The 23,906-nt window shown below is 41.0% G+C and overlaps 1 protein-coding gene across 1 annotated transcript in view; it reads left to right on the forward strand.

Moving 5' to 3' along the window:
• Positions 1 to 6,768, forward strand: part of tpk1 (thiamin pyrophosphokinase 1) — a 213,176-nt gene extending 206,408 nt beyond the window's left edge. Inside the window, exon 7 of the mRNA XM_034182347.1 lies at positions 6,122 to 6,768. Coding sequence (XP_034038238.1) covers positions 6,122 to 6,267 — 146 coding nt within the window. The 3' untranslated portion in view covers positions 6,268 to 6,768. The remainder of the gene's footprint in view (positions 1 to 6,121) is intronic.
• Positions 6,769 to 23,906: the final 17,138 nt, after the last annotated feature.

The following is a 23,906-nucleotide window of genomic DNA, read 5'->3' on the forward strand; positions in this document are numbered from 1 at the left end:
TTTGAATTAACTAAAGGCTTTTTAGGGAACTTTTAGGACAACCTGATAATAATGAATTACAATAGTCCAGCCTAGAGGAAATAAATGCATGAATTAGTTTTTCAGCATCACTCTGAGACAAGACCTTTCTAATTTTAGAGATATTGCGCAAATGTAAAAAAGCAGTCCTACATATTTGCTTTATATGTGCATTGAAGGACATATCCTGATCAAAAATGACTGTAAGATTTCTCACAATATTACTGGAGGTCAGGGTAATGCCATCCAGAGTAAGGATTTGGTTAGACATCATGTTTCTAAGATTTGTGGGGCCAAGTACAATAACTTCAGTTTGATCTGAATTTAAAAGCAGGAAATTAGAGGTCATCCATGTCTTTATGTCTGTAAGACATTCCTGCAGTTTAACTAATTGGTGTGTGTCCTCTGCCTTCATGGATAGATAAAGCTGGGTATCATCTGCGTAACAATGAAAATTTAAGCAATGCTTTCTAATAATTCTGCCTAAGGGAAGCATGTATAAAGTGAATAAAATTGGTCCTAGCACAGAACTTTGTGGAACTCCATAATTAACCTTAGTCTGTGAAGAAGACTCCCCATTTACATGAACAAATTGTAATCTATTAGATAAATATGATTCAAACCACCACAGCGCAGTGCCTTTAATACCTATTCAACAGTATCAAAAAGCAGCACTGAGGTCTAACAGGACAAGCACAGAGATGGGTCTACTGTCTGAGGCCATAAGAAGATCATTTGTAACCTTCACTAATGCTGTTTCTGTACTATGATGAATTCTGAAACCTGACTGAAACTCTTCAAATAGACCATTCCGCTGCAGATGATCAGTTAGCTGTTTTACAACTACCCTTTCAAGAATTTTTGAGACAAAAAGGAAGGTTGGAGATTGGCCTATAATTAGCTAAGATAGCTGGGTCAAGTGATGGCTTTTTAAGTAATGGTTTAATTATTGCCACCTTAAAAGCCTGTGGTACATAGCCAACTAATAAAGATAGATTGATCATATTTAAGAATGAAGCATTAATTAATGGTAGGGCTTCCTTGAGCAGCCTGCTAGGAATGGGGTCTAATAGATATGTTGATGGTTTGGAGGAAGTGACTAATGAAAATAACTCAGACAGAACAATCGGAGAGAAAGAGTCTAACCAAATACCAGCATTACTGAAAGCAGCCAAATAACGATATGTCTTTGGGATGGTTATGAGTAATTTTTTCTCTAATAGTTAAAATTTTATTAGCAAAGAAAGTCATGAAGTCATTACTAGTTAAAGGAATACTCGGCTCAATAGAGCTCTGAGTCTTTGTCAGCCTGGCTACAGTGCTGAAAAGAAACCTGGGGTTGTTCTTATTTTCTTCAATTAGTGATGAGTAGTAAGATGTCCTAGCTTTACGGAGGGCTTTTTTATAGAGCAACAGACTCTTTTTCCCAGGCTAAGTGAAGATCTTCTAAATTAGTGAGACGCCATTTCCTCTTCAACTTACGGGTTATCTGCTTTAAGCTGCGAGTTTGTGAGTTATACCACAGAGTCAGGCACTTCTGATTTAAGGTTCTCTTTTTCAGAGGAGCTACAGCATCCAAAGTTGTCCTCAATGATGATATAAAACTATTAATCTATCTCACTCACAGAGTTTAGGTAGCTACTCTGCCCTGTGTTGGTATATGGCATTGGAGAACATAAAGAAGGAATCATATCCTTAAACCTAGTTACAGCGCGAAAGACTTCTACTGTAATGAAACTTATTCCCCACTGCTTGGTAGTCCATTAAAGTAAATGTAAATGTTATTAAGAAATGATCAGACAGAAGGGGGTTTTCAGGGACTACTGTTAAGTCTTCAATTTCCATACCTTAAGTCAAAACAAGATCTAAAGTATGATTAAAGTGGTGGGTGGACTCATTTACATTTTGAGCAAAGCCAATTGAGTCTAATAATAGATTAAATGCAGTGTTGAGGCTGTCATTCTCAACATCTATGTGCATGTTAAAATCGCCCACTATAATTATCTTATCTGAGCTAAGCACTAAGTCAGACAATAGGTCTGAAAATTCACAGGGAAACTCACAGTAACGACCAGGTGGACGATAGATAACAACAAATAAAACTGTTTTTTGGGACTTCCAATTTGGATAAACAAGACTAAGAGTCAAGCTTTCAAATGAATTAAAGCTCTGTCTGGGTTTTTGATTAATTAATAAGCTGGAGTGGAAGATTGCTGCTAATCCTCCCCCTCGGCCCGTGCTATGAGCATTCTGACAGTTAGTGTGGCTCGGGGGTGTTGACTCATTTAAACTAACATATTCATCCAGCTGTAACCAGGTTTCTGTAAGGCAGAATAAATCAATATGTTGATCAATTATTATATCATTTACTAACAGGGACTTAGAAGAGAGAGACCTAATGTTTAATAGACCACATTTAACTGTTTTAGTCTGTGGTGCAGTTGAAGGTGCTATATTATTTTTTCTTTTTGAATTTTTATGCTCAAATAGATTTTTACTGGTTGTTGGTGGTCTGGGAGCAGGCACCGTCTCTATGGGGATGGGGTATTGGGGGGATGGCAGGGGGAGAGAAGCTGCAGAGAGGTGTGTAAGACTACAACTCTGCTTCCTGGTCCCAACCCTGGGTAGTCACGGTTTGGAGGGTTTAAGAAAATTGGCTAGATTTCTAGAAATGAGAGCTGCTCCATCCAAAGTGGGATGGATGCTGTCTCTCCTAACAAGACCAGGTTTTCCCCAGAAGCTTTGCCAATTATCTATGAAGCCCACCTCATTTTTTGGACACCACTCAGACAGCCAGCAATTCAAGGAGAACATGCGGCTAAACATGTCACTCCCGGTCCGATTGGGGAGGAGCCCAGAGAAAACTACAGAGTCCGACATTGTTTTTGCAAAGTTACACACTGATTCAATATTAATTTTAGTGACCTCCGATTGGCATAACCGGGTGTCATTACTGCCGACGTGAATTACAATCTTTACGCTTAGCCTTAGCCAGCAGTTTCAAATTTCCTTCAATGTCGCCTGCTCTGGCCCCCGGAAGACAATTCACTATGGTTGCTGGTGTCGCTAACTTCACATTTCTCAAAACAGAGTCGCCAATAACCAGAGTTTGATCCTCGTCGGGTGTGTCGCAGAGTGGGGAAAAACGGTTAGAGATGTGAACGGGTTGGGGGTGTACAGGGGGCTTCTGTTTAGGGCTACGCTTCCTCCTCACAGTCACCCAGCCGGCCTGCTTTCCCGGCTGCTCGGGATCCGCTGGGGGGCAGCTAACGGCGGCTAAGCTACCTTGGTCCGCAATGACTACAGGGGCCTGGCTAGCTGTAGGATTTTCCAAGGTGCGGAGCCGAGTCTCCAAGTCGCCCAGCCTGGCCTCCAAAGCTACGAATAAAGTACCATTACTGCTAAAGGAGGCCGAGGAATAACTAAACATTTCACACCCAGAGCAGAAAAGTGCGGGAGAGACAGGAGAAGCCGCCATGCTAAACCGGCTAAGAGCTAGTAGCTGCGCTAAGCTAGTGGATTCCTAAAAACACACAAAGTAAATAATGTGTAAATAATTTAGAGGTGATTCAGCAGAGGGAGTGCTTAAGTTAAGGCACGTGAAGATTACACTGTGAAACAAATCGTTATCTAGTTAACTAGATCAATCTAACTATGCAGATTAAACAGCTAACAGATACAGCAAAACACGGCTGTGCTCCGGAACAGGAAGTGATACAATACCACAGTGAGAGCCAACCACCAGTAGAGGCTGATGCAGAAAAGTGTGCTGTGGTCTGATGAGTCCACATTTCAAATTGTTTTTGGAAATCATGGACGTCGTGTCCTCCGGACAAAAGAGGAAAAATACCATCCAGATTGTTACCAGCGCAAAGTTCAAAAGCCAGCATCTGTGATGGTATGGGGGTGTGTTAGTGCCCATGGCATGGACAACTTACACATCTGTGATGGCACCATCAACGCTGAAAGGTACATCCAGTTTTTGGAGCAACACATGCTGCCATCCAAGCAACGTCTTTTTCAGGGACGTCCCTGCTTATTTCAGCAAGACAATGTCAAGCCACATTCTGCATGTGTTACAACAGGGTGACTTCATAGTAAATGAATGCATGGTACTAGACTGGCCTGCCTGCAGTCCAGACCTGTCGCCCATTGAAAATGTATGGCACATTATGAAGCGTAAAATACAATAACGGAGACCACGGACTGATGAACAACTGAAGTCGTACATCAAGCAAGAATAGCAAAGAATTCCTCAACAATTAGTGTCCTCAGTTACCAAACACTTATTGAGTGTTGTTAGAAGGAAATGTGATGTAACATTAGGGTTGAGCCGGATACACATTTCAGATGAGTATCCGGTACTGATAAAGCATTTTTGACGAGCACGAGCATAATCTGAATAAAACTCATAAACTCATAAAACTTCAATATCTGTGCTTGTGCTGAAGGAAAATCCTGATTGGCTAACTGACTGTCTTCACGCTCTGTGATTGGCCAGTCACCCACAGCGCCTGTCCCTCCCAAAACAGACACTTTTCCCTCCAGCTTCTCACACACAGACACACACACAGACAGGATCTCTCTGTGTGCTTGGCTGGATTCTGCTTCACGTTGCTCTCAGTACTCTAAGTTTTCTTCAGCTCGCCTCTTTTTCCATTTGTCTGATATTTCAATTTACTTGGTGAACTTGTTTCGTATCATTCGTGGTGCTTTTGACACGACAGACCTTAAAACGGCTCATGTGGCATCGGTCACTGCCTCCACTCATGTCAGGTTTTTTATTTATTAATTGTTTGTTTGCTCTTCATTTTGTTGGTGGTATAAAGTCAGTTGGAAAACTTTGCTCCTACTGAACACGGTGCTTTTGAGAAGAATACAGTGAACGAGGCTGACATGTTATTTCCCTGTTTGCCATCACTGGATGTTTGCATGAATCACTAAGTTCACACAGATCATTAAAAAATAAACAGTCTTACAGACCACTTACACACATGTAGCTGAACACACAAAGTAGCCTATATTAATGTTTTTTATTGAATATGGCTCCATGCAGTATCTGATACTTTCTCACTGCAGTTCATAAAAATAAATTTGTCAGTCGAACAACCTCTCTCTCCCTCTCACAGTCACTCAGTCACACACACATGCACAAACAGACACACATGCACACACACAAGACACAGACACACCTTAATCAATTTTGTTTAACTTTGTGTGGAAAAAATGCCAAGAACATTAGATAGTAAAAATAAATAAATAATTGAAAAAAAAATCAGTTTGATCATAAAATTTAAAAAAGAAAGTTGTGTTGAGTATGACAACTCTTCTTCATGCATAAGTCATTCATAATTCCCTACACCATTGAATGTCAATTCTGAGGCTGTTCTGTTATTTATTCATACACTTAAGAATATTCATGTTCTGAGTTTATAAAAATAAACTGCAAATGGTTCTCTTACTTTGTGATCAAAAACATTGATTTGAAACTCAATTTTGAGGTTGTTCTGGAAATAGTTCTCAAATAAACAATAAATATAGCAACTTCTGATCAATCCATATCAATTTCAGGCTAATGTACTGATTTAAGCCCCAGCCATTTCTGGTTAAACCACACCCACTTCCAGTTTAGGCCCCGCCTACTGCGAGTACCGATATGGATACAGATAATTTAGATGGTTGAACAGATACAGACAGTGGTGCACTCACTCATCCCCATGTAACATACCACTGTTCCAGCTTTTTTGAAACGTGTTGCAGGCCCCCATTTCAAAATGAGCAAATATTTGCACAAAAGCAACAGAGTTTATCAGTTTGAACATTAAATATCTTGTCTTTGTAGTGTATTCAATTGAATATAGGTTGAAGAGGATTTGCAAATCATTGTATTCTGTTTATATTTTCATTTTACGCAAAGAAAATTGCAGTTGGAGGAGAATTGTGTCAGAGTTATAGGCTAGTTATAGGCTTCGACAGCTGACTGGAGAGACAATTCATTGTCCAACTTTTGTCTGTTGGCACCACGTTTGTTTGTTAATTTAACCTAATGTGCACTTTTACTGTTCATGATTCATTCATTCATCATTCCGTGTCCTCTGTACAGATCATCAGGTCCTGCAGTTTGGTGAACTAGTCAGCACGTCCAACACCTACGAGCCTGTCGGCCCCGGAAAGCCCAGGAGGTCTGTGACGGTGACCACGGACCGGCCTCTGCTGTGGAGTATGGGCATCTGTATGGACAGACTATGACCAGCACACCCGACGGATCAGAACTGAAACCTCACCGGGTTACAGTTTCGGTTTTCAGCGAAGAACATGGAGCCAAACCATGTGTCGATGCCAAGTACTCAAGTTCAGATTTTCACGAACGAGACTTTGAAAGTACACCAAAACTGTAAACTTTAACAACTGGCCTGAGTCTGTCGTTACTGTGGTGTTTGTTAGAACACACATCCAATTTCCACTGCAGAAAGACAACTCATGACAAATGCAGGTCCAGATAAAACAAGAGGTTGTTATATTTAAGAAAAACAAAACTACAGAATTTCTGAGTTTAAAGTTGCAAATTTACAAGAGAAACCTCAGATATCTTCTGAGAAAATAATATCAGAAATTTGTGAGAAAAACATTTTCTCTGAGGGGAAAAAAAGATCAGATATTCTCTGAGATTATGAAGTCAGAACGTTGCAATGAATCATAAATTTGTAAGAAAATAATGAGAAAATAATCCAGTGGTGTCCAAATTATTCCAGAAAGGACCGAGAGGGTGCAGGTTTTCTTTGCAGCCACTGACTTCAGCAGGTGATTTCACTGATTAACATCCCTTTGAGCAGGTGGGATGAGTTCATCAGTGAAATCACCTGCTGGAGTCAGTGGCTGCAAAGAAAACCTGCACCCTCTCGGCCCTTTCTGGAATAATTTGGACACCACTGAAATAATAATAAAAAATAAAAAAATAAAAACATTTTTGTGAGAAAAACCTGTTCTGAGATTCTAACATCAAATTTGTTTTATTAAAAACATTCTGAGATCATATAAATTTGTAAAATTCGAACATGTAAGAATGTAACATTTTGTGATAATAAAGTCATACATTCAGAAGAAAAATCTGATATACTGAGATTATAACATGATAAATTTGTTGGAAAACAATGTCAAATTTTTGGGAAAAACTGATTCTCAGACTGAAGTCAGAAATGTATGTGAAAAAATATTGAGATTGTAATGTCATGAATTTGGAAGAAAAACTCAAACTTAAAAAAATTATACATTTCTGAGAATAGTAATAAATTTAAGAGAAAAAACCTGATATTTTCTAAAAGTTTATAAATTTGAGAAAAAAAAATATCTGAGAATAAAGTCAAATGTGCACGAACAAAAAAGAGAATAAAGTCAGTAAGCTAAGAGAAAAACAACATATTCAAAGATTCTAACTTCAGACATTTGTGAGAAAAAAGCCTGTGAGAAAATTCTATTCTGTGAAAATATAATGTCTCAAATTTATAAGAATGACATATGAGAGGGAAAAAATCATTTTATTTAAAAGAACCAAATTTTGCAGAAATTGTTCGTATGTGATTTTAAAAAATTAGGTATTCATTCCAGTCTTTATATATATATATATATATATATATATATATATATATATCAATGTAATGCAGTAAGCGTGTAAGAAAACATGTGTTCTTAGTTCTGCAATCTGGGATTCACCGTTTATACGGTTTTATTTTCCTGAGTTTTCCTTGAGTCTAGGTGGCGCTGCAGTGACACACATCCACAAACCCTTTCAGGTTCAGGTACCATGATATTTAACATGAAGCCATGGAATAAAATCCTCTGACAATTTTCTGAATTTTACTCCTAAATTTATGAGGAGGAAAGATTTGGAGGAAAGATTTATTTCCTCCAAAATGTTCAGGACCTACCAAACCTTTAATGATCTTCATAAAAGATCCAAAAAGATTTGATTCTGTCGCAGTGGATTAAGGCCGTGTTTCCATCTTTGCTCCAAATGAACGGTCATCAATCTGCATTTCAGTTGATCATCTGTGATGTGATTATCAATCAGCATGTCACAGAGAATCATCTGTACCACAACAGAAAAGAATTAGAAAGTGTCAGTTTGCCTTCAAAAAGAAGAAAATAAGCAAATATGGAACATTATTTACCTCTTAACAGTAATTTGTCAAAATTTCTGGATAATTTCATTGTTACAAAATTGTGGTACAGCCTTATTTTATATTTTTTAACCTCAGGCAGCCTCGCAGCCGATTACAGTTGTATTTGTACCTTCCCAACATGCGTCTGTGGTTGTTCTGATATCTGCCGCTGCACTAAAAACACATCACACTGCACGTGGAGATACATTTGTCAAAAACTCAGCCGCTCCTGAAGAGGAAAAATAAATGTCAGAATGTAAAGGAAACTCCTACTTTCTAATAGCTAAATTATGTTTATTTACTTCTGTGTGAATTGTTTCTACTGTAACTGCAACAAATTAACACAAAATTTATTTAAAGTCTGTTAAATAATGTGAAAAACAGCAATAAAACAAGTGCACAAATCTGAAGAATGTTCTGTTTTTGTTGTTAACAGCTGCTGTTTGCTGTTGCAACAGCTGTTTGTATTCGTTTTGTAAAAGTGAATACAAACATTAAAACTGGTTCTCACGTCCTCGTGAAGCCGAACATTCAGGTTTGTTAGTTTTTTTCATTAATTAACTAACACTGATACTCACACAATGATGTTGCTGATGGGGATGTGAATGAGTTTGACAAAGAAACTGATGAAGCCCATGATGGCGAATCCTATTGCCGTTGCCATGGCAATCTTCTGGAATTCTAAAGCAGGACAGAAATAATTAAAGACAAAAATAAAGGCCTATATTTAATCTGGGTCATCCTCCTGCAGATGGAGCTGTTCTCTCCTCGGTGGAAAACTAAGTCAAAGTTTGATGTAATCAGAAAAAAACTATCTAATCCTGGTCCCCGGATCTGGAGGTTTTTACCAAAACAGTAAACATTTCACCTCCATTCAGACAGCAGACCGAACAACAACTCATAAAATCAAAAGACCTGTTACATTTTGGTGAAGACAATGACGTGGCCAACAGTGTGCGCATGACGTCACACACAAAAAAACACCACGCCAGGCTGTCATTTGACAGACAAGATCACCAGGCATAGATTTAAAGTCCAAACTGACTTTTTTTTTTTTAATTCTTCTATTAATTCATGGCATGTCCTTCTGATGGGAAGACTGCATCCAGGACAACAGCTGAAGCTTCAATGGATTATAAAATCCTTCAATCAAACATCTCAGGTAGGATCAAGTGGTTCAACAAGAAGGAGGGTTACGGGTTTATTAAGAGGACGGACACAACAAAGGATGTCTTTGTCCATCACTCAGCTGTCATAAGGAACCATCCTGGACAAAAACTGCTGTGTTGAAGAAGGACTGAAGGTCCAGTTTGACATTGTGTTTGGAAGGAAGGGACCACAAGCAGCCAATGTGACCGGTCCAGGAGGCGTCCCCATCCAGTGCAGTAAGTTCACACCTTTTGTCTTTTTCGAATGAATTGGGACACACAGACACACGTGGTCTTAGATCTGAATTAAAACCGTTTCAGTTCTGGACTGAATTAAACTTTTTTACAGTCTTTCTGCCACACACACACACACACTGAATGAATGTGACAAGAGCATTTGTTGTAGCATCAAGTTATCAGCTTATCCTGTTTTGACCATGAAAATAAAATTTATTTTCAGTCCCTTAAAGTCATTGCAGCATTAGTTACTTTAATAACGACCAGTGGATCACAGGGTAATTTATGTTTTTTTTAATCATGGTAAGTACAGAGTAGCTGTTTGATTGTGAGCTGATCTTGTTGAGCTCACATTTCTGCTCTGGTTTCATGTGAACTCAGGATGCTGTTGAACTTTCCAGAATGACCACTTGGTGTCAGTGTTGCCTTGATGCTACAACCAGTTTTTTCCAATGTGAAACTTTTACTGTAGTTCTGCCTAAATGTGAAAATGATTCAGTTTTAAACAAAATAAATCATGAGTCCCCATGCTTCTGGTGCTGCATCACTTTTGAAAAAAATTCATGCTTCTGTGTTGAAATTTATGAAATAAAGCCCATTAAACTCAGCCGAAATATATACTCAACAAAAATATAAACGCAACACTTTTGGTTTTGCTCCCATTTTGTATGAGATGAACTCAAAGATCTAAAACTTTTTCCACATACACAATATCAGCATTTCCCTCAAATATTGTTCACAAACCAGTCTAAATCTGTGATAGTGAGCACTTCTCCTTTGCTGAGATAATCCATCCCACCTCACAGGTGTGCCATATCAAGATGCTGATTAGACACCATGATTAGTGCACAGGTGTGCCTTAGACTGTCCACAATAAAAGGCCACTCTGAAAGGTGCAGTTTTGTTTTATTGGGGGGGGGATACCAGTCAGTATCTGGTGTGACCACCATTTGCCTCATGCAGTGCAACACATCTCCTTCGCATAGAGTTGATCAGGTTGTCAATTGTGGCCTGTGGAATGTTGGTCCACTCCTCTTCAATGGTTGTGCGAAGTTGCTGGATATTGGCAGGAACTGGTACACGCTGTCGTATACGCCGGTCCAGAGCATCCCAAACATGCTCAATGGGTGACATGTCCGGTGAGTATGCCGGCCATGCAAGAACTGGGACATTTTCAGCTTCCAAGAATTGTGTACAGATCCTTGCAACATGGGGCCGTGCATTATCCTGCTGCAACATGAGGTGATGTTCTTGGATGTATGGCACAACAATGGGCCTCAGGATCTCGTCACGGTATCTCTGTGCATTCAAAATGCCATCAATAAAATGCACCTGTGTTCTTCATCCATAACAGATGCCTGCCCATACCATAACCCCACCGCCACCATGGGCCACTCAATCCACAACATTGACATCAGAAAACCGCTCACCCACACGATGCCACACACGCTGTCTGCCATCTGCCCTGGACAGTGTGAACCGGGATTCATCCGTGAAGAGAACACCTCTCCAACGTGCCAAACGCCAGCAAATGTGAGCATTTGCCCACTCAAGTCGGTTACGACGACGAACTGGAATCAGGTTGAGACCCCGATGAGGACGACGAGCATGCAGATGAACTTCCCTGAGACGGTTTCTGACAGTTTGTGCAGAAATTCTTTGGTTATGCAAACCGATTGTTTCAGCAGCTGTCCGAGTGGCTGGTCTCAGACGATCTTGGAGGTGAACATGCTGGATGTGGAGGTCCTGGGCTGGTGTGGTTACACGTGGTCTGCGGTTGTGAGGCTGGTTGGATGTACTGCCAAATTCTCTGAAACGCCTTTGGAGACGGCTTATGGTAGAGAAATGAACATTCAATACACGAGCAACAGCTCTGGTTGACATTCCTGCTGTCAGCATGCCAAATGCACGCTCCCTCAAATATTGCGACATCTGTGGCTTTGTGCTGTGTGATAAAACTGCACCTTTCAGAGTGGCCTTTTATTGTGGGCAGTCTAAGGCACACCTGTGCACTAATCATGGTGTCTAATCAGCATCTTGATATGGCACACCTGTGAGGTGGGATGGATTATCTCAGCAAAGGAGAAGTGCTCACTATCACAGATTTAGACTGGTTTGTGAACAATATTTGAGGGAAATGCTGATATTGTGTATGTGGAAAAAGTTTTAGATCTTTGAGTTCATCTCATACAAAATGGGAGCAAAACCAAAAGTGTTGCGTTTATATTTTTGTTGAGTGTATATATATATACGAGGTCTATTAGATAATAAACCGACCCTTTTATTTTTTTTTTAACTATATGGATTTGAATGACGTGCGATTACACCAATCATACTTGAACCCTCGTGCGCATGCGTGAGTTTTTTCACGCGTGTCGGTGACGTAATTTCCCTGTGGGCAGGCCTTGAGTGAGATGTGGTCCCGCCCTCTCGGCTGAATTCCTTTGTTTCACACGCTGCTCGAGACGGCGCGCGTTGCTTGATCAAAATTTTTTCTGGACCTGTGAGGAATATCCGAGTGGACACTATTCGAGAATCTAAGCTGGTTTTCGGTGAAAAGTTTAACGGCTGATGAGAGATTATGGGGTGTTTCTGTCGCTGTAAGGACTTCCCACGGAGCGGGACGTCGTGCAGCGCTTCCAGGCGCCATCGTCGGCCTGTTTCGACCTGAAAACATCCTAATTTAAGGCTTAATTCACCCAGGACATCGTGAGAGAACAGAGAAGATTCAGAACAGGCCGGCATGAGGACTTTATGCTTACATTCCACTGTTTAAGGACATTTTTTAATGAAAGACGTGCGCGCAAATTCGCCGAGTCGTTTCCGTGACGACTCAGCAAATCTGTGTGCGCCGCGACAGGAAAAACACCTCCGTGTTGAAAACCATTTGTAAAATTCAGGCGGCTTTTGATGGCTTTCAACAAGTGAGTAACTGAGAAATTGTTTAACAGCTTGGGCATGTTCCAACTTGCCTGTTAAGGTTTCCAACTGAGGTGTTTTTCCTGTTGCGACCCCCTGCGGTCGGGTCCGGCCGACATGCGACTCTGCCTGCACGTTCTTTCATTACAAAATGTCTGTTAACAATGGAATGTCCAAATAAACTCCTCATGCCGACTTCTTCTGAAAGTTCTCTGTTCTCTGACGATTTACTGGGTCAACAGAGCCTGAAATGTGGAAGTTTTCAACTTGAAACGGCAAGACGCTGCCGCCTCGAAGCGCAGATCGCCGTCAGGCGCCGTGGGCCGTCCTTTCGGCGACACTACCAGACCAAAATCTCTCATCAGCCGTTAAAATTTTTACCGAAAACCAGCTGAATTTATCGAATGGTGTCCACTCAGTTGTGCCTTACAGTTTTGAAAAATTTTTGATACAAAGCAGCAGTCTCTCAGCCATTCCTAAACAATGAAAAAATCGACGAGAGGGTGGGCGACTCCTCACTCAAAGACTGCCCACAGGCGAATGACGTAACCGACAGGCGTGAAAAAACTCTCGCATGCCCACGAGGGTTCAAGCATGTCTGATGTAATCACACGTGATTCAAATCCATATGGTTTTTGAAAAAAATAATAAGGTCGGATACTTTTCTAATAGACCTCGTATATATATATATATATATATATATATATATATATATATATAGTGTTCAGAATAATAGTAGTGCTATGTGACTAAAAAGATTAATCCAGGTTTTGAGTATATTTCTTATTGTTACATGGGAAACAAGGTACCAGTAGATTCAGTAGATTCTCACAAATGTAACAAGACCAAGCATTCATGATATGCACACTCTTAAGGCATTGAAATTGGGCTGTTAGTAAAAAAAAAAGTAGAAAAGGGGGTGTTCACAATAATAGTAGTGTGGCATTCAGTCAGTGAGTTCGTCAATTTTGTGGAACAAACAAGTGTGAATCAATCACGTGTCCCCTATGTAAAGATGAAGCCAGCACCTGTTGAACATGCTTTTATATTATATTATATATATTATAATTATATATATATAGAGAGAGAGAGAGTATCAATCAATCAATCAATCAATTTTTTTATATAGCGCCAAATCACAACAAACAGTTGCCCCAAGGCGCTTTATATTGTAAGGCAAGGCCATACAGTAATTATGTAAAACCCCAACGGTCAAAACGACCCCCTGTGAGCAAGCACTTGGCTACAGTGGGAAGGAAAAACTCCCTTTTAACAGGAAGAAACCTCCAGCAGAACCAGGCTCAGGGAGGGGCAGTCTTCTGCTGGGACTGGTTGGGGCTGAGGGAGAGAACCAGGAAAAAGACATGCTGTGGAGGGGAGCAGAGATCGATCACTAATGATTAAATGCAGAGTGGTGCATACAGAGCAAAAAGAGAAAGAAACAGTGCATCATGGGAACCCCCCAGCAGTCTACGTCTATAGCAGCATAACTAAGGGATGGTTCAGGGTCACCTGAGTGGCCAAAGAGGAGGTTTATGGATGTGCTGAGGGAGGAGATATATATATATATATATATATATATATATATATATATATATATATATATATATATATATATATATATATATTCGGGCTGGGAAAATTAGTGCGTTAACTTTTGCGTTATTTTTTCATTCTAGTGCGTTAAAAATATTTAACGCATCGATTGAATTTACAAAGTCACTTCCCATGGCGTACGATAACCTCCGAAGCGCACAGTGGCAACAGCGCGCCATAAACTCACAATGCGCAGCTCTAACAAAAGAAGAAGAGACACTTCCGGTCCCTGAGGCTAACACTGTAGCAATGTGAGCTAGCAATGGAAAAGAGAAAAGATAAGCTTGTAAATGGACAGTTTTGCTAAACTAGCACTCCTTGCACACAAGTATCTCTCTTCTGCCACCACAGTGCCCTGTGAGAGATTGTTTTCCCTCTCAGGACATGTTATTCAGAAAAAGAGGGCCTCTCTGTCTGCTTCTAATGTGGAGAGACTGGTGTTTCTGAGCAGTTGGCTCAATGTGAAAGAGGTTTGTTTACATTAAACTAGCACAGCTGAAACAGTTGTTGGATTTTTTTTTTTTTTTTTATTCATTGCCTATGGTCCAAATAAAGTGACTGGGTTTTGATTCAGAAGGAATAGTAGAGAAGCTTGAATCTTCGACTGGACTGGGTTGCTTGACGCGAGGATGTTTCGCTTCAAATCGCAGAAGCTTCCTCAGCTAAAATTCTTGCTCTGGTGGTCTGACTTCTGTCTTGACTCTTGTAGAGAAGAATAATCAAGAAGTCACAAAAGCTGGAGTTTTAAACCTAACCAGACCCCCCCTACCGAGAGGCAGACTGCTAAGGCTAGTGACTAAACAATAGCTCTAATTAGCGCCTATTGTGCTCTAGTTAGCACCCTCCTAATGACAGGGCAGCTGTCCCTCTCCTGATGGCTCCCTTGACAACTCTCCTGATAACGTGAATGACTCATTACCATGAACAAAAGACCGAAACTGCTTTGACCTGAGCACCCCATTGTAAACAGGGGATAAAGCGTGTCTCAGACCCCCTCCCCGGTTAAGGCTGGGTTTCAAACATTTCACAAAGAATGCCTCCTTGACCCCTCTCTCAAACCATTTCTTCTCTCTGGCTAATATTTTAACTTCCTTGTCCTCAAACGTGTGGTTAGTGTCTTTAAGGTGGAGATGAACTGCAGACTGAGGTCCACTGGCGCCCTCTCTGCGGTGCTGGTATAGCCTTTTGTGTAAAGGTTGCTTAGTCTCACCTATGTAGTGTTCGTTACAGTTTTCCTGACATCTGATAGAATACACTACATTGCTCTGTTTGTAACTAGGGATCCTGTCCTTAGGGTGAGCTAATTTCTGTCTCAAGGTGTTAACCGGTTTAAAGTAAACTGGGATTTTGTGCTGTCTGAAGATCCTCTACTGCCATTTCCCCTAGACATTTCTATGCCTCCACTGGAATGTCATCTGGACCAACTGCCTTTCCACTCTTCATCCTTTTCACAGCAGCCCTCACTTCTTCCTTGCTAATTTCTTGTACTTCCTGATTTACTCTCACCACATCATCCAGCCTGTTCTCTCGCTCATTTTCTTTATTCATCAGCTCTTCAAAATATTCCCTCCACCTTCTCAGCACACACTCCTCACTTGTCAGCACATTACCATGTGCATCTTTTACCACCCTAACCTGCTGCACATCCTTTCCAGCTCTGTCCCTTTGCATGGCCAGTTGGGACAAGTCCTTTTCTCCTTCCTTACTATTAAACTACTTGTACAGCTCGCAACATGCCTTTTCCTTCACTTTTGCCACTTCTCTTTTCGCCTTACGCCGCATCTCCTTGTACTCCTGTCTACTTTCTGCATCTCTCTGACTATCCCAGAATTTTTTCGCCAACCTCTTTCTCCTTATGCTTTCCTGGACCTCTTTATTCCACCACCAAGTCTCCTTGTCTTCCTTCCACTGTCCAGATGTCATGCAGTACTTTTCCAGTTGTCCAAAATTGCTTCCCCTCCAACCAGTGCTTCTCTCACCTGCTTGCTAAATTTCACACAACACTCTTCCTTCTTCAGCTTCCACCATCTGATCCTTTGTTGAGCTCTCACTCTCTTCTTCTTTACCTCTAAAGTCATCCTACAAACAACCATTCTATGCTGTCTAATGACACTCTCTCCTGCCACCATCTTACAGTCTCTGATTTCCTTTAGTTTGCATCTCCTATAAAGAATGTAGTGTACCTGTGTGCACCTTCTTCCACTCTTATGTTACCCTGTCCTCCTCCCTTTTCTTAAAGTAGGTATTCACCACAGCCATTTCCATGCTTTTTGCAAAATCAACTACCATCTGTCTTTCCCCATTCCTATCCTTGATACCATATCTACCCATTACTTCCTCGTCACCTCTGTTCCCTTCACCAACATGCCCATTGAAGTCTGCTCCTATCACCACTCTTTCATGCTTGGGCACACTCTCCACCTCCTCATCTAACAGACTCCAGCAATCTTCTTTCTCCTTCATCTCACAACCTACCTGTGGGGCATATGCACTGATGATATTCATCATCCCCCCTTCAATTTCCAACTTCACACATTTTTAACATATTCTTCCTTTAAAATGACCCCAACACCATTTCTCTTCCTGTCCTCACAATGGTACAACAACTTGTACCCACCGCTGATGCTCCTGCTCTGACTTCCCTTCCACTTGGTCTCTTGCACACACAATATGTCTACCTTTCTCCTCTCTATCATATCAGCCAGCTCTCTCCCTTTACCAGTCATACTACCAACATTCAAATTCCCCACTCTCATTTCCACCCTTCTAGTTTTCTTTTTCTCACGCTGTTTGCGGAAACATTCTCCTCCTCTTCTTCGTCGTCTTCGCCCAGCAGTAGCCCAATTTCCACCGGCACCCTGTTGGGCAACAGCACCAGTGGCGGACGTTGTTAACCCGGACCGCGACCGATCCGGTATGGAAATTCAGTTCTTTGTCTGCATAGTTGGGTTGGCTTGCTTTACGCCGGATGCCCTTCCTGACGCAACCCTCCTCATTTATCTGGGCTTGGTTTATCTGGGCTGTGTGTTTGGGGTCATTGTCATGCTGGAAGACCCAGCCATGACCCATCTTCAGTGCTCTTACTGAGGGAAGGAGGTTGTTTGCCAGAGTCTCACAATACATGACCCCATCCATCCTCCCTTCAGTACGGTGCAGTTGTCCTGTCCCCTTTGCAGAAGAGCACCCCCAGAGTATGATGTTTCCACCCCCATGCTTCACAGTTGGGATGGTTTTCTTGGGGTTGTTCTCATCCTCTAAACATGGTAAGTGGAGTTGATTCCAAAAAGCTCTATTCTGGTCTCATCTGACCACATGACCTTCTCCCATGCCTCCTCTGGATCATCCAGATGGTCACTGGTGAACTTCAAATGGGCCTGAACATGTGCTGGCTTGAACAGGGGGACCTTGCTGCCCTGCAGGATTTTAAACCATGACAGCATCATGTGTTACTAATGAAATCTTTGTGACTGTGGTCCCAGCTCTCTTCAGGTCATTGACCAGGTCCTCCTGTATTGTTCTGAGCTTTCTCAGAATCATCCATACCCCACAAAGTGAGATCTTGCATGGAATCCCAGACCGAGGGAGATTGACAGTCATCTTGTGTTTCTTTCACTTTCTAATAAATAATCATAACAGTTGTTGTCTTCTACCAAGCTGCTTGCCTGTTGTCCTGTAGTCCATCCCAGCCTTGTGCAGGTCTACAGTTTTGTCCCTGGTGTCCTTAGACAGCTCTTTGGTCTTGGCTATGGCGGACAGGTTGGAGTGTGATTGATTGTGTATATTGGTAACAAGTTCAAACAGGTGTAATTAATACAGGTAAAGAGTGCAGAATAAGGGAGCTTCTTAAAGAAAAATTAACAGGTCTGTGTGAGCCAGAATTCTTGCTGGTTGGTAGGGGTCAAATACTTATTTGCAGCAGTAACATACAAATAAATTATCAAAAAATAATACATTGTGATTTCCGGATTTTTTTTTTTTTTTTTTTTTTTAAGATTATGTCTCTCACAGTGGACATGCACCTAAGATGAAGATTTCAGACCCCTCCATGATTTCTAAGTGAGAGGACTTGCAAAATCACAGTGTGTTCAAATACTTATTTTCCTCACTGTAAATCGGGCAGCTCCCTGCCTTTTTCCTTTGGCAAGTGCTAGTTTTACCCTATCACCAGTTCCTGTTGCTCAAACAGGAGAATATAAATTAATCTGATTATTATCCTTCAATTCCTCTGAAAAGCTGAATCCATGGGGATGGGTTGAAGACTTGTGTATTCTTGCAGCCTCTATTACACCAAGGTCTGGCTAACTTGGTAGTCAAATCTAGGTGCAGTGGAGGCTGTTAGATAAAATCATGATTATTTAGAAGAGGATGACGTAAAAGGTCAAAAGTTTTCTTGTAGGTTTACCTTAAAGCTGGGGTAAGGGTTAATTTCACTTTTGGCGTGAAATTCATTTTTTGTGTGCTCATCTGGGGCAGCTATATCTAAAACTCCTTCCATGAAAACAAATGAAGAAATGCAAGAAATTATGCCAGCCTTGTTATTTTAAAGATTACTGGCAGATTTTTATCTTCAAGTTGGTCACCTTTACCATTTTGGTCAAGATTCAGTAAAAAGACAACCCCAGCCAGAGATGTTTAAGTGACCTACTGACCTCTTTACTGGTTTGGATTACTTCTTTGACAGTTCATTGGTTAAGGATGGCCTTTAAAACTGGATTTTCCTAGAAAGTCATAAAACATTAACACCATGAACAATGATTGTGATTTCCAATCTAACAGCTCGACCCTCTTCTTCTTGGTAGATTTTTCTGGACGACAGTTTGGACAATACCAAGTTCCCTTTGGTGCAATTTTGATGCCAACACAGGTGAAATGAAACCATCCAACATGTGAGGTAACTGCGCCTGCAAGTGGCGCTACGGGGACTTTAGTAACACCTGGTACTGAACTTGATGAAGATGGAACAACTGTTGTGGAGATTCTCATAAAGTAACGTCCAGTCAATTCGAGGAGAATCACTTTCTCAAAGAATTCACTTACATGCCCAAGAATCTCATCCCAGAACTCACTGTCAGGCATGATACGCTCAAGATGGATCTCTCCATTAACCCAAACAACAAAATCTGCATATTCTGCACTGCACAGATAGAGCTGGGTCTGCACTTGATGGTAATATGCATGGTTTCTCTTCAATGTATAATGGCCATTCGCAACCTCCAGGCACGAGTGCTCAGTTGGCACCGAGACACAGTACGGACATTTAATTTCTAGTACTCCTGATCCACAGCACTGGCAGAAGATGACACCATCAGGAGTAGCATCCAAGTGGGGATAATCTGGTTTGATCATCAACCCAGACTCTCTAAATGTTATGATTCTTACTCATGAGGGCAATATAGTTCTGGCAAGCCTTTTTTTTCATGGATGCACCCCCAGCCCCTTTTGATTTGAACTTGGCTTCAGCTGGATAACATATGGCCTTCACGAGACTTATGGATGGTTTGACCCAGACTCATGTGGCATGCTGCCTTCATACAGGAAGCAGTGATTCTACCAGCTCTGTAGTGGAACCATAACTTAGAATCTGCTTGCTTCCACGTTTCAGTTCCTACAAGCATGGCTTCCTGCTGGGTAATCATAATGTGAATTGTTTTACAGTGCTCACTTAGAGTTATGTGGTCCATAACTAAACAGTTTTTGTCTTTCAAGTCTGTTAGTGTCATGCTCAGCCCAAGCTCAGGGGTTAGGTCTTCACTCTTTGCGTGGATTTTCTGTTTTTTCCTTTCATTAGTTTGTACTTTATCATGTTAGTCTGTTTGGTTGTGTTTATTGCTTTGCTTTGTTTACTATTTAGTTACTGGTTTCATGCTTTACCTTATCATTGTTAGTCATTCAGTTATTTATTGCTTTTCCTTGTGTTACACTTTCATCACTGATTCATTCTTTGGTTATCATTTATTCTGTAGTCTCTGGGTTTGTTTATTCTGTTTATCATCTCATTTGTGTTATCAGTTATGCAGTAGTATCGGGTTTTGTTTTCTGTTAATTATTAGTCTTTGTTTGTTTTGTCATCTGCTTGTATTCTTCAATCATAGTCAGTCCTATTTCCGATTGTTTATTTTCCGATTCAGTTCTTATGTAATTTATCTTCTATGTTATCTGATGGTTCACTTTTTGTTCTCATGTTCATGCTTAGTTCTGGTGTTGTTCATTATGGTATTTTATTCTGTTCTTAGTTGCTGTTTATGCTCTATTCATAGTCCTCTGTTTCTGTTTGATCTCTGTTCTCAGTTTTCCCTCATGCCCATCTGTTTTGGTTCACTGTACATCACTGCACCTGCCTCGTATCTTTCACTCACACTCAGCTCATGTGTCTTTGTCTGTTACATCACTCCACTCTGTTTCCCTTCCTTCACTATCTTGCACAGTGTTTAATCTTTGTCCACTAGCCACGCCCCTTTCTAGAATCTTCCCTCCACACATGCACCTTGTTACCTAATCAGTCTGCACATGCACTTCATTTACACCACCTGTTATTTAAGCCTCCACAGTGTCACAGCTCACTGCCAGATTGTTGTCTCTGTACACTCTCCAGCCCGGTTCCAGACCCGGCACCACGAGGGGGCGTTTGGGGGCAACGCCCCCTCACGTCATCAACCTCGCCCCCTCGGATGTTAGAGCTATCTAAAAATAAAAAAGAAACAAAAAGAAATACTGGAAAATATAGCAAAATATTAGTTATTCAATAATATCACATATTTAACAAATACACCAAATTAATTAACTAAAGTAATTCATTTTAAAACAAGCGGATATGGCGTGTGTCTGTGTTCAAGCGATTTGATAGGTTGAGGGTTGCGCTTGTCAGTGCGGCAGAGGGCAAGCACGATTTATTCAAGCAGTGTCAAGGGCCTTTCACACTGCAAGCTTCAGCGTGATGCTTTAACGCTTTGTAACGCCAGGCCGGTGCGTTTCCAATGCGTCGTGACGTCAGACGCATCACTTTGGAAGCAGCAAGGGGGCAGAGATTGCGGCCACGTCACACTCTGGCTGTTTCCACAACCTGAAAAAAGTTCAGCGATCGCCATCTTGAATTTGGGTCACCTGAACCACAAAAAAACCTTTAAAAAACATCAGTAGAATGATTCTCCCATCACCCTGCTGGGAGAAGCTTTTTTTTCAGCTACTTTTCGGAGTGACGCCGACCGAGGGAAGACTGACGACTTGGTGGGATATCGATCGCACCGCGACAGCGGGCCGACCCACACGGAGAAGTCAGCCTTCAGGCATCATTCCTGGGCAGACCGAGGCAGGCAGCCAGGGGGGTGGAGCAAACCCACTCAGTCCGAAATCTCCCACTTTTTGGATATATGCGAAGTCCCAGTTTGCCCAATGGAGGATAGTTCTGCAGCTTTATCGAGGTGAGGATAAAATAAAAATAAAATGTGACGTTTCTGCACCTCTGTGAAGGTTTAATGATCGGCTAACGTTAGCTTACCTTTTTAGCACAGTTGATCTGAGTGAACGCTTTAATTTGTAGATGGTTGAGTCTTTATTTTTACCAAATAAAGCTACAGCTTTTTTTTTTTTTTAAATCAAAATCAATTTTATTTATATAGCGCCAAATCACAACAAACAGTTGCCCCAAGGCGCTTTATATTGTAAGGCAAAGCCATACAATAATTACGAAAAAACCCCAACGGTCAAAACGACCCCCTGTGAGCAAGCACTTGGCAACAGTGGGAAGGAAAAACTCCCTTTTAACAGGAAGAAACCTCCAGCAGAACCAGGCTCAGGGAGGGGCAGTCTTCTGCTGGGACTGGTTGGGGCTGAGGGAGAGAACCAGGAAAAAGACATGCTGTGGAGGGGAGCAGAGATCAATCACTAATGATTAAATGCAGAGTGGTGCATACAGAGCAAAAAGAGAAAGAAACACTCAGTGCATCATGGGAACCCCCCAGCAGTCTAAGTCTATAGCAGCATAACTAAGGGATGGTTCAGGGTCACCTGATCCAGCCCTAACTATAAGCTTTAGCAAAAAGGAAAGTTTTAAGCCTAATCTTAAAAGTAGAGAGGGTGTCTGTCTCCCTGCTCCGAATTGGGAGCTGGTTCCACAGGAGAGGAGCCTGAAAGCTGAAGGCTCTGCCTCCCATTCTACTCTTACAAACCCTAGGAACTACAAGTGAGCCTGCAGTCTGAGAGCGAAGCGCTCTATTGGGGTGATATGGTACTATGAGGTCCCTAAGATAAGATGGGACCTGATTATTCAAAACCTTATAAGTAAGAAGAAGAATTTTGAATTCTATTCTAGAATTAACAGGAAGCCAGTGAAGAGAGGCCAATATGGGTGAGATATGCTCTCTCCTTCTAGTCCCTGTCAGTACTCTAGCTGCAGCATTTTGAATTAACTGAAGGCTTTTCAGGGAACTTTTAGGACAACCTGATAATAATGAATTACAATAGTCCAGCCTAGAGAAAATAAATGCATGAATTAGTTTTTCAGCATCACTCTGAGACAAGACCTTTCTAATTTTAGAGATATTGCGCAAATGCAAAAAAGCAGTCCTACATATTTGTTTAATATGCGCATTGAATGACATATCCTGATCAAAAATGACTCCATGATTTCTCACAGTATTACTAGAAGTCAGGGTAATGCCATCCAGAGTAAGGATCTGGTTAGACACCATGTTTCTAAGATTTGTGGGGCCAAGTACAATAACTTCAGTTTTATCTGAGTTTAAAAGCAGGAAATTAGAGGTCATCCATGTCTTTATGTCTGTAAGACAATCCTGCAGTTTAGCTAATTAGTGTGTGTCCTCTGGCTTCATGGATAGATAAAGCTGGGTATCATCTGCATAACAATGAAAATTTAAGCAATGCTGTCTAATAATACTGCCTAAGGGAAGCATGTATAAAGTGAATAAAATTGGTCCTAGCACAGAACCTTGTCTGTGAAGAAGATTTCCCATTTACATGAACAAATTGTAATCTATTAGATAAATATGATTCAAACCACCGCAGCGCAGTGCCTTTAATACCTATGGCATGCTCTAATTTCTGTAATAAAATTTTATGGTCAACAGTATCAAAAGCAGCACTGAGGTCTAACAGAACAAGCACAGAGATGAGTCCACTGTCTGAGGCCATAAGAAGATAATTTGTAACCTTCACTAATGCTGTTTCTGTACTATGATGAATTCTAAAACCTGACTAAAACTCCTATAATTAGCTAAGATAGCTGGGTCAAGTGATGGCTTTTTAAGTAATGGTTTAATTACTGCCACCTTAAAAGCCTGTGGTACATAGCCAACTAATAAAGATAGATTGATCATATTTAAGATCAAAGCATTAATTAATGGTAGGGCTTCCTTGAGCAGCCTGGTAGGAATGGGGTCTAATAGACATGTTGCTGGTTTGGAGGAAGTAACTAATGAAAATAACTCAGACAGAACAATCAGAGAGAAAGAGTCTAACCAAAAACCGGCATCACTGAAAGCAGCCAAAGGTAACAATATGTCTTTGGGATGGTTATGAGTAATTTTTTCTCTAATAGTTAAAATTTTATTAGCAAAGAAATTCATGAAGTCATTACTAGTTAAAGTTAAAGGAATACTTGGCTCAAGAGAGCTCTGACTCTTTGTCAGCCTGGCTATAGTTCTGAAAAGAAACCTGGGGTTGTTCTTATTTTATTCAATTAGTGATGAGTAGTAAGGTGTCCTAGCTTTACAGAGGGCTTTTTTATAGAGCAACAGACTCTTTTTCCAGGCTAAGTGAAGATCTTCTAAATTAGTGAGACACCATTTCCTCTCCAACTTACAGGTTATCTGCT

Source organism: Thalassophryne amazonica, chromosome 1 (assembly GCF_902500255.1).
Source record: "Thalassophryne amazonica chromosome 1, fThaAma1.1, whole genome shotgun sequence".
In the NCBI taxonomy this organism is placed as follows: domain Eukaryota; kingdom Metazoa; phylum Chordata; class Actinopteri; order Batrachoidiformes; family Batrachoididae; genus Thalassophryne; species Thalassophryne amazonica.